We start from the raw sequence: 12,281 nt of genomic DNA on the forward strand, positions 1-12,281 counted from the left end.
ACAATACCATGAATCCCTCTGCAGGGCACTCTCAAAGAAGATCCTAGCTATGCCTGTTGCCTCCTTCCCTTTTGCCCTCCCTACCATCAATAAGCCCTAGAATACCTTCTATTACATACCCAAATACCAAACTGGGACTGTTCCTAAGGCTGTCCTCTGCATCCATCCTAGGTCAACCCCTTCAAAAAAACAAAGCAAACTCCCTGCCCCACAAAGTCCTCGAAACTCCTTCTCTTTTGAGACTGTGTCCTTCCTCATACTTGTACCACCTGTGCTGCAGGGAAGGGAGTTTAGCAGTAGGCAATACTGAGCAGAAGGGCAGGGCTCAGAATTTTTAGCTACTGCACAGTTAGTTTACTAGTTGTATTTACTGGCTAACTGTGCAGTAGACTAATTTACTGTGTGGTAAATGGTGTGCACGTGTAGATGATGATGCTTTACTGCATAGTAGATTAGTCTGGAAGCACAGGTTTTGAGGAAACCAATGTCATGCAGAAATTATCAGCCTGGCATTATATGCAGATGAAATAATTATTGGGTCTTCTGATAACAATGGAAGGCTGAACCATGGACCAGAAAAGGATCCCTCCCTGCATGGTACAAAATAAAGGAAGCTTTTCTAACTAAACCTTGTTGAATCTCTACTACGTCCTGTTCCACATTGTGAATTTCTCAACAAAAAGGTATATAGAAGAGTTACAGTCCACTGTAATACCCTTTAAAAATGCTTCAAGATATATCTTGTTAAATTTTTACATCCTTTTTACTGACGGTATGAAATACAGAAAATTTTCAAAGTACATTTTATAAAATATTTTTTCATTGTTGTTATTCTTTGAAGAGACAGAATATACCACTCACAAACCATCAGGACAATTAAGCAAAATGATGGATCTGAACACATGGTATATTCTACTGTCAACATGTATGCATAACTCCCATTAATGTCAGTATGAGTTATGGGTGCCCTGAGAGAGTAATATGCACCATAACAAAAACATTTCCTCCAGAAATAATTTAGCAATATTAAAAAAAAACATTTGGAAAATCAGACCCATACAGATACTTACCATCAATAACTGGAAAAGCTTGTTCTAAAATTCAGCACAACAGAATTCTTCTTTAAAATAAATCTTATCTTTTCCATGTGTCAGCATCATGTAAAGAATAAGGAGATGTTTATCTAATTCCATCCAAACTGTCTCTCTTTTGAAGGGTACTTATCTAATGAGTGGCCCTCTCTCTCAGCTTGCAGATCAAAAAGGCCAACTAGATAATGACCCAGATTAAGCTGCTACCAAATTTATTTTAAACTTATTTAAATAATTAAGCTTATATGCAGATATGCAATGAAAACTGAAGAAGTTGTCCACAACTGACAATTGATTATATCCAGTAAATTAAGATGGATCTTGGCCATGTCAGCCAAACAGATGTAGAATGTGGAGTTATGTTTGGAACTTGAACATAATAATATAAGCATAGGAAATCATAAAAAAAAAAATCTTAAACAACCTCTTCATGCCTATTTGACTATAAGCTGTCAGTTACAGACTGTATCCACCCAGCATTAAATAATAAAATAGTAAATACTAGGTATGTCCTGTACCTGCCAATTAATAAATTATTTTAACATATCAGTGAAAATGGCCAAAGAAACCCCATTTTAATGTATAAGTACCACATAGAATTGTCATTCTGTCATCAGCTGTATGGATGTTATTAACTTTTAAAGTTTGGTTTTTAAAACATAAGAAATATTTCCAAATATGGCATTGAATTCTTTTTATTAGGCTCCTTTCTTATTCAGTGGCTTTATAATGTTTTATGATCCTGTTTCAGTAAATGCATAAAATTAAACTACTCTGATACATATTTGTGAATTATTCATACTAGATACTTACTAAGGGTAATGGACTGCAAATATTACAAAACCATTACTTTACTAAAGATATGTACAATTAAGATACACATTGATATAACAAAATACAAATTTCTGTATGTTTAACATTTAGCACTAACATTACTCCTTTCATCCAGAGAATTCAAATGATTTTAAATATATACTTTTAAAAAATGTAATAAATAAGGTTGTGACAAGATGAACTTAAGAAATTAAATAAATTAAATGTAATTCTACTCTCAAATGGGCCCGTGTAGAACTGGCACTATGTGGCTTCAGTATACATTTTGTTCATGTCTTTCCACATGAAATAGCTTTATTTCCTACCTCCTAGACCAGCAAATTCATCCCGGAGTCTGAGTCAGGTTGAGTTCTTTCTGTCTCACACATCACCACCAGTTACAGGGGTTCTGCTGATCAAGTTACAGACACACCTGTGCAACTCTAATTTACTTAAATTATATCATCAGTTAACTCCATGAAAACTGACTAATAATACAGATGCACAGTAGGGTTGTGTGAAGCTTCGGTAGCCGATTTGATTCAGAGGAGATTCAGCCTGATTTGGTGGGCGAGTCTCTGAATCGGAATCACATCAGGAGACCCATTAATCTTGCTGAATCAAATCAGATGCCTATGAATCAATTCTGAGAGATTCGGAGATTCGGTCAAAGACTGTACAGGCAGGCACTAGGCAGTGCTGGTGGGAGCAGCTGAGGGAGCAGCCTGATGAGTCCCGGCTTGAGCCGGCAGCCCTGGGAGAAGCCATGACTTGTCCAGCTGCTCCCCCAGCTTCCCCTCACTCAGGGCAAGGCAGCAGTGCTGGTAGCCCGGGGAGACACTGCAGGGCCTGGGGGGAACAATCGGGGAGCTGGGGGGAATGACTGGGAGCTGAGGGATCAAACGGGACCTGGGGAATCGAAGCAGGCACTGGGGGGGAATGAACAGGGGCTTCCCCAGGGGCTTCCCCCCAGCTCCCAATTCGATACCCCAGCTCCCTGATCATTTCCCCTAGCCCCCATGGCTTCTCTCGGGGCTGCCGGCTCAAGCCACAGTGCATCCAGCTACTCGCACAGCTGTCCCCTCACAGGGGCAAGGCAGGCAGTGCTGACAGCCCCAGGAGAAGCCATGGGAGCTGACTGGGGAGTTGTGGGGAGTGACTGGGAGCTGGGGGATGAAATTGGGAACTTGGGAATTGAACCAGGAGCTGGAGGGAATTATTGGGGGCTGGGGAAACAGGAGCTTTCCCCAGCTCCCGGTTTGATTTTCCAGTTTCCGGTTTGATCCCCCAGCCCCTGCAGCTTCTTCTGGGACTGCCAGAACTCCCTGCCTTGATCCAGCAGTGGAACAACTGGGGAAGCAGCCAGACAAGCCTTCTCCTCGGGCTGCTGGCTCAAGCCAGGGCTCATCCAGCTGCTCCCACCGGCACTGCCTGCCTGTATATTCTATGGCCGAATAAGATTCGGTGCCAAATATCTTCAGATTCAGCCAAACTGAATCAGGACGGTGATTCAAATCACCAAATCTGAATCTAAAGCAAATACTTTCTGCTTCACACAGGCCTAATGCACAGGTGACCAAGATACTTTCTGGTACAGAACAGAGCTTTTTGGTTTCTTCCCTATTATGAACTCAGTCTTGTATATGTCTTACATAGAACTATTTTATGGTACACCTTGAACCAGGTGATAACTGATTAACATGAGTTACTTGCTAAACAATGGGTCTTTATCTTCATCCCATCTAATTCATTAGCAAAAGCTCTCAGTGCTTTCAATAGGGCTAGATTCAATAGGGCAAATCAAGGAAAGACCTGTGTGACTAGAGAGAAGACAGTTCATTAGATGCTTACATTTACTCAGAACTACTCCCTGATGTAGTTAAAATCAACAGACCTACACCTATGTAAAACAAGTACTGAAACAGGAGAAAAACAGACCTTATACTTAACCATACTGGCTTGCAGCTGGACAAACTGCTTTCCTAAGGATGGTGGTTAGAAACCCTTCACTGGAGAAGAGGTAGCCTATATTTATGTTTTATAAATAGGTTTTCTGCTGGTAGGTGTTTTGGATTGGGGGTTTTTTTGTGGGGGAATCATTTCAAGGAGTTTTTCAATAAATCATGGTTCAAGGGGCTAAAAAGTTGTTTGTTGTTTGTTTTTTTAAAGAAAACAACTAAGATTTGTTTAAAATTGCTTTTTTTTACAGCAGTAACCACTATATCAGTGGAAACAGTGCATTTTTCAAGCCAATAAAATGATAAACTACGAAATAAGTACAAAAAAGTAAAATAATAATAATAATAATGGCTTTTAAATGTGGTTACGAAAGCACAGTAAAATTATGTAACTAGAGAAACATTAAAAACAAAATCCTATCAGTTACAAATACATGGTTCCTTGATTAACAAGTTTCTTTGTGTCATCACCACATCATTGTTTCTTAGGAGTAACTGACTGACTAGCTCAATATCCCAACCAAGCCTTTGATTTCTTTCTATCCCAGGGCTAAGACAACTGGTTTTCCAGCTATTAGAATCATACTTTTCCTAAAACTCAGCAACCCATTTCTATCCAAATTGGATTCAAACTTTGGGTAGGTTTTACCAACTGAGAATCTCTACCAAAAGATAAATTACTAATACAGTATTAACCTCATAAATCCGGGTATCAAAAATCTGGCACACTCTAAGCTTCCCCCTCCACTCTCCCAGATGCGGAGAGGTAGGCTTGCACACAGTGGCTGCTGCCGCCATCCACCACCCCATGCTGCTGCTCTGCTTGCAGCTGTTTCTCCAGGACTGGCCACTGCTCCATCCACCCTTCCAGATGCAGAGGGAGAAGCTTGCAGATGGTGGTTGCTGCCGCCATCCACCACCCTGCTCTGCATGCAGCCACTGCTCCAGGACTGGCCGCCGCTATCCCCTACCACCTCCCCCACAACCAGCCACCACTCTAGTTTCAAAAATTTGGAATTTTCAAATTTCCAGCAAATGCTCGGTCCCAAGGATTCCAGAATTATGAAGTTATACTGTATGCGTCTTCATGGGCCATACATCCTAGTCTTTCCATTTCACAGAAACTGCTAAAACAAGCCATAAATATTTTTCTCCTCCATTTTACCCAGTAATTGATGTATGTGGGCAGTTATAAAGCAAATCATTCTTTCTATTGGAAGCAGAACTTTTACACTTAATGCAACAGATATCATCAAGACAAGCTGATACATGAAGCATTGGCATTAAACACCCAATTTTTAACATGCGACTAAATAGCTGGATAACAACTTCATATATATAAGAGAAAATAACTCTAAAAGCTTAATAAAAGGTATTTAATGCATTTGCATCCCTGTACGATTATTAAACTGTATACAATATTGGCAGTGATACCCCAGGTACATCTTTTTCGTATGGCTAAGATTCATTTCTGGCCTTAAAGAAGTCAATGATAAAACTCTCATCGATTTAAAGTTTAAAGCCTACATACCCTACTTTAAAGCCCTTCTCACTAGATAAGTTTGCTAACCTAGTGAGCAGAACTTTAAACTAGGTTCACCAGAGGATGGAGACCAAAGTCTTGAGGTAAGTAGGTGGGTTACCCGGAGGAAGCCCAGCAGGAAGGGGCAACAGGGGACACTTTCTCATACTTCCTGAGAAAATAGGGCTAATTACCTCAGATATCTGTACATGAATGCATGGAGCCTGGAAAACAAGCAGAAAGAACTGGAACTATGACGTGATTGGAATAACAGATACTTGGTGGGATAGCTCGCATGACAGGCACATTGTAATGGATAAGTACAAACTGTTCAGGAAGGACACGCAGGGGAGAAGAGGAGTTGTTGCACTTTATGTAAAAGAGCTGTATGCTTGCTCAGGCCTGTTGAATTTCTCAGGGTTAGGGTAAGAGTAGGGAGCAACAAGGGTGATGTTGTGGTGGGTATCTGCTATAGACCACCAGACCAGAAGGATGAGGTAGATGAGGCTTTCTTCAAACAGCTAGTGGAAGTTTCCAGATCACAGGCTCTGGTTCTCATGGGAACTTCAATCACCCTGACATCTGCTGGGAGGGCAATACAGGAGTGCACAGACAACCCAGGACATCTTTGAAGACCGCTATGGACAACTTCCTGGTGAAAATATTAGAGAGGCCCTTCTTGATCTGCTGCTCACAAACAGGGAAGATTTGGTGGGGAATACAGAAAGTGTATGGCAACTTGGGCAGCAGTGACCACAAAATTATTGCATTCAGGATCCTGAGGATAGGAAGGATAAAGAGCAGCAGAGTAAGGACCCTGGACTTCAGAAAAGTAGACTCTAACTCATTCAGGGAACTGATGGAAAGGTTCATTTGGGAGGCAAGTCTGAGGTGGAAAGGAGTCCAGGAGAGCTCATTGTACTTTAAAGAAATCTTATTAGGGGCAGGGGCACAGAAATGAACCATCCCAGGTACAATGACTCACAATTATGGTAGAAAACCAGCTTGGCTTAGCAGGGAACACTTCAATGAGCTAAAACACAAAAAGGAAGCTCACAAGAAGTGGAAACTTGGATGAACTATCAGGGAGGAGGATAAGAGTATTGCTTGGGCATGCAGGGATGAAATCAGGACGGCCAAAGCACAACTAGAGTTGCAGCTAACAACTGGAGGGTAGCAAAAATGGTGAAAGGTAACAAAAATGGTTTCTACAAGTATGTCAGTAGCAAGAGGAAGATGAGGGAAAGTGTGGGTCCATTAATGAATGGGGGAGGCAACCTCTAGGTTAGGGATTATTTAGAAAAGTGGACATATACAAATCCATGGGCCTGCACATGTACCTGAGGGTGTTGAGGGACTTGGTCAATGTGATTGCATAGCTGCTAGCCATTATCTTTGAAACCTCATGGCAATAGGGAGAGGTGTCAGATGATTGGAAAAGGGCAAATATGCCCATCTTTAAGAAAAGAAAGAAGTACGATCTGGGGTACTACAGACCAGTAAGCCTCACCCCAGTCCCTGGAAAAATCATGAAGAAGGTCCTTAAAAAGTCAATTTCTAAGCACTTAGAGGAGAACAAGATGATTAGAAACAGTCAGCATGGATTCACCAAGGGGCAAATCATGCTGACCAATCTATGATGAGATGACTGGCTCTGCAGAGGTGAGGAGAGCAGTGGATATAATATACCTTGACTTTAGCAAGGATTTCATATGGTCACCCACAATATTCTTGCAAGCAAGCTAAGGAAGCACAGGTTGGATGAATAGACTGTAAGGTGGACAGAAAGCTGGTTGGATCATCAGGCTCAAAAGGTGGCTTGATGTCTAGTTGGCAGCAAGTATCAAGTGGAGTACCCCAGGGGTCAGTCTGGAGGCCAGTTTGGTCAGTATCTTCATCAGTGATCTGGAAGATGGAATGGCATGCACCCACACCAAGTTTGTGTCTCACACCAAGTTGGGTGCAATATACTGGAGAGTACAACTAGGATTCAGAATGATCCAAATTGGAGGACTGGACCAAAAGAAATCACATGAAGTTCAATAAGGACAAGTGTCAAACTTAGGACAGAACAATCCTATGTACTGATACAGACTGGAGACAGACTGGCTAAGCAGCCGCTCTGCCAAAAAAGACATGGAAGTTGCAATGGACAATAAATTGAATATAAGCCAACATTGTGCCCTTGTTGTGAAGACTTACCGGGCTGCATTTGTATGACTGGTGCCAGCAGATCAAGGGTAGTGATTATTCCTCTCTATTTGGCACTGGTAAGGCCACAAATTGAGTACTGAGTCCAGTTTGGACTTCCCACTATAGAAAGGATATGGACAAATTACAGAGTCCTGAAGAGGGTAACAAAAATGGTTAGGGGGCTGAGACACACAATTTATGAGGAGAAGCTGAGGGAACTGGGCTTATTTAGTCTGCAGAAGAGAAGACTGAGGGGGGGATTTAAGAACAGACTTCAGCTACATGAAGGGTGGTTACAAAGAGAATGGAGCTAGACTGTTCTCAACAGTAACAGATGACAAAACAAGGAGCAATAGTCTCAAGATGAAGCAAGGGAAGTTTAAGTTAGATATTAAGAAAAACTCTCTCACAAGCAAGATAGTAAAGCACTGGAGCAGGCTATCCAGAGAGGCTGTAGACTCTCCATCCTTGGACGTTTTTAAGACCTGGGTAGACAAAGTTTTGACTTGGATCATCTAGCTGCAGCTGGCCCTGCTTTGAACAGGGGGTTGGACTTGATGGACTTGATTAGAGTGCCCAGAATGTCTTGTATATCAGCATCTCCACACTTCAAAATGAAGGTGGGGGGTGTTTTCTCTAAAGCTCATTGAATAAGCTTTAGATAAAGTGCCCTGCACTGCCATTTTGAAGCATGGGGGCGTTGATGCATGAGACACAGGAGGCTGCTGGAATGCAGTAATTGCCACACTATAGCAGACTCGATTAAGTGAGTCTGCTCTAATGTGCTGGAATTACAGTGTGCTGAAGCAGCCTCCCTGCTCATGTATGGCACCCAATGAACTTTTGACCTTCCAACCCTAATTTTCTATGATTCTATGATTTATTAGAACCAGAAATTCACCTAGATATTTATAATACAATCTTCTTCTTATGTGACATCCCTGAAGCCTGTTTATTTTTGCAGAATTATGCAATACATATGCCTGTGTCTGTACTCCGTATATGTCCATTTCTTTTGACCAACAGTATATAAATAATCCTTTGTAAGATTACTTACACATATATGGACATCAGCCCCATACAGCAAGATGGCTGATAAAAACTGAAAATTAGAACTGGCCTAAATACATAGATATAAATATACATATATATACACATACACACACACAAAACACTTGCAAAATGACGGTTCTTTGAATTTGCTATATTTAATATGCACTACATACTTACCAGCCTGGCCAAGTTATAACATGGTCATTCTTCTCTAGCAAACACCAATTTCAAAGATTGTGTCACAGCCTTACTGCACTATAATTACACACATTTTCCTTTATTGTGGGAAGCTAGATTGAAATTATAGGCCTCTGTACCTTTTTGGTTTCTTCAACTTTATATATAGTAATAGTGTTGTATCGTTTTTGTACCAATTCAACGTAGTAAACTTTGCAACATCTACATGAAATTGTCCCATTTTCCTCCTATGTGACATCACTAATGGAAAACCCAACATAGATTTTCTCAAGATACTTACCAAAATATGAGAGTATAACTTCTGTGCCTGAAGGAAGGCAAATCTCTTTTGTCCTACAGATACATGCTTTTCACAATAGAATGTAGCAAAACCTTATGGAAATTTAAAATACTGATAATGAATATATATTCTTCTTAGAAAATGTTTGAGAAGCTTCCAATTAAAATTAAACTGTGCTAATCCTTTACTAGTATCTAACACAGGGGAAATAAAAGTTATAAAACAATAGGGTTTCAAAAATTCTAATTGTGGGTGTTTTCTTGGCTTAACAAGGCTTCAGAATGCAAAAAGCATGTCTTGTTTTTCTGTATTTTCAAGGAAACTAACCAGAACTCACTTCTAAGGAGTCCTCAGATCCACTGTCCTCAATATAGAATTTATATCTGTAAAAATTGATATTGTACCAGAATAATCATTTCTTGAGTTTTATAGAATCAAGAGAAATATATACTCACTTCATTTCCAGTATTTCTTCAAGCTGTTTTCTCCGCTCTATTCTTAGGTTGGCCAGATGTGCTTCCTTCTCAGCCAGAGACTGCTGTGTTGATGCAAGGCGAGCTTTGGTAGAATCCAGTTCTTGCCTAGTCTTTTCCAGTGCATTCATCAATTCTTCTACCTGAAAAGCCAACACTATGTGTTTCACATTCTTCAAATCAAGCAAACATTTTGTTAATAGAAAAAAAATAATCACAGGACTTAGTATAAGTAGTGGCAGGGAGGGGGTTATTACCAGTATTTTTTCCTGGTAATAAAGTTCTTAAGAGCTAAGAAAAGATTAGGTTGCCAACCAACCAACCATCTAGTCACAAACAACATTTATACAAACCAAAAAACTAATGCAATTTAGCAGACAGCCATTCAACTAGTCCCATGTAAAGGTACAATCTGAAAATACTTTCTGCACCATTTATGCTGCAGAAGTCATGAGTCTGTTCTAGTAACTCCAGAGTTCAGAACTGGACATTGTTTCCATTATAAACTGATCTTGACAAACCACAATTTTTTCTCCCAAAACATCTCTTTTCAATCTGAAATCTTTCACATTGGGTGTTTTATGTTCTAAGTTCACCAGACAATGGCAGACTTAGAGGTTTGTTACACATTAATTTTAGGTAACTCCTGGAGCTCTTAACCTCTGGATTGTCCACGTTAACACCTGAAACTAGTTTTAAGCATGCTTTAGGCTGCTTCAGTTATGGCACTCCAGGGCAGGTTTATCTCCGATCCATGTTACCAACTCATGTTCCATTAATGTGTGGCCATTCCCTACAGATGAACTGCCCAAGTTGCAGTCTGCCAGCATCCCAGCATATGGCATCCTCTCCCCCACCCTCCTGTTCTATGTGGACAAACTTTCCACTCCCTGAACTGTACTGCCAGAGGGCAGTTCTGGCACCAAGTCAACTGCCATCCTGACCCCTGGGGTGTGACCTTCCCATCCCCAGGAGTGCAACCCTGTACAAATAAACCTAAATGTGCCAGATAGCCAGGGCACAGAAGGATCCAGGAATGAAATCTATGGGGATAGAGAAAACAGAAACAAGGTACTGAGTCAGACCAGGTCCCCATGACCTGGAGTTTCCTTCCTGGGGCAGGTGCAGTAACTTCTCCAAAACGTGCCTTATCTCATCACTCCTACCCACCAGCCACCCCAGAAAGCAAGACCAACATCCTCTATACCCCAATTCCAATTTATTACAATATGAGACTTTCTTTAATTTACTTCCTCTTTGTTTCTTTTTAAATTCTGTTTTCCTCTTTTTATTTTATCCTTCAGAAGCTGCTTTCTTCCTTCATCTCACCACACTTCCCTCATCCACATTTCGTTTCCACCTCCCATTTTCTTACCCACCCCATCCCACTTTAACTCTCTGCCTCCCACCTTCATGTTCCTGTTCCCCCCAACCCAACTCTTACACTCCCCACCCCACCCCGCTAGAGCAGGTGGAGAACAGATTCAGAGAAGGATTTTAGCCTTAATATGTGACTGCTCCAAACTCGGACTAGCACTAACACTGGTCAACACTTGAGCAGTTCAAAGTGCAATGTGTAGCAATACCCTTACATTTTATGTTACACTGGTAAAAACGTCTGATGTGGGTACAGACTATGGAGAACTAGGGAGACTGGGGTGTGTTATGACACGTGTGTACTACAACCTTAACTAGGGAGCTTCTTATGATTTAATACTGAATGCAATCTTAAATACAGTTGAGGTATTTTAAATGTATAAAATGTACTTAAAACCATAAATCCATCTTAGTGAATTTGGTTTGGTAGTCCTCAGAAATGAAATGCACTTAGGATGAATTGCTGAGAGATTCAGAAAACTCTCAAGACACAGCTAGAAAACAAAAGTTCAGCAAGAAAAGGTACTCAGATGCCCTGTGAAGGTGATGAATATACCAGTATGCCTGAATATTCTAGATGACTCAGATGACTCTATCCACAGTCCCAGATCACTCAAATAAATGATTCAGAACATTGTTTGCTAAAGATAATCCTTCCTGAGCAGCACCAAAATCTATAGGTCTCCTTCAGCTGGTCTGTGACCATTTCTATCACTCAGTGAACAGCTTGTCTACTTGTAATAGTGTTGATAACATAATACACTGTATAGTATTTTCTTTGTTCCTCTTCTCCTCTCACTAAAAATTACAATTCTACAAATTGGTCAACAGTAGAAGGGAAAACCCCAATGCACTGCATGTGAGAAGCCAAATAGGACTGGTAAAGGACCAGCTGGATCACATATAAATTACCCTCTTCCTTCTATGCTACCATGTTAACGATGCTATACAAGTCAAGTAAAAATGTTTGCTTTTGCTGGTCTATGGAAGTAGTCTGAGAGAATTAATTTGTGGTTATACAATCAGCTTCTCTACAGAGAATATAAGATATTTCCTAAAGTTCATGGTTAATTATTGCTTGTCCCCTTGATGTTATCTAAAACCCACTAGCAGCCAATCAGTACTTGTATATATTTTCATTTTCAAGGTGAACATATATAACATTGTTTGCCTCTCTCAAACCAGCTTTGTGAAATAGAAAAATACTATATATATTATTCACATACTTTTCAGACTGTGCAACAAATTACTTCTACTATACCTACTGCTTCTACTACACCTACTGTACAGCCATTTTCTATTGACAAACAAACAATTGTATCT

At 40.5% G+C, this 12,281-nt stretch overlaps 1 protein-coding gene across 1 annotated transcript in view; it reads right to left on the reverse strand.

Moving 5' to 3' along the window:
• The window catches only part of ERC2 (ELKS/RAB6-interacting/CAST family member 2), a 1,102,519-nt gene that overhangs the window by 430,009 nt on the left and 660,229 nt on the right, over positions 1-12,281 (reverse strand). The window contains exon 13 of the mRNA XM_090022087.1: positions 9,564-9,724. Within this exon, the coding sequence (XP_089878213.1) occupies positions 9,564-9,724 (161 nt within the window). The remainder of the gene's footprint in view (positions 1-9,563; positions 9,725-12,281) is intronic.

Source organism: Crocodylus siamensis, chromosome 11, assembly GCF_052110815.1.
Source record: "Crocodylus siamensis isolate JL-2025a chromosome 11, ASM5211081v1, whole genome shotgun sequence".
In the NCBI taxonomy this organism is placed as follows: domain Eukaryota; kingdom Metazoa; phylum Chordata; order Crocodylia; family Crocodylidae; genus Crocodylus; species Crocodylus siamensis.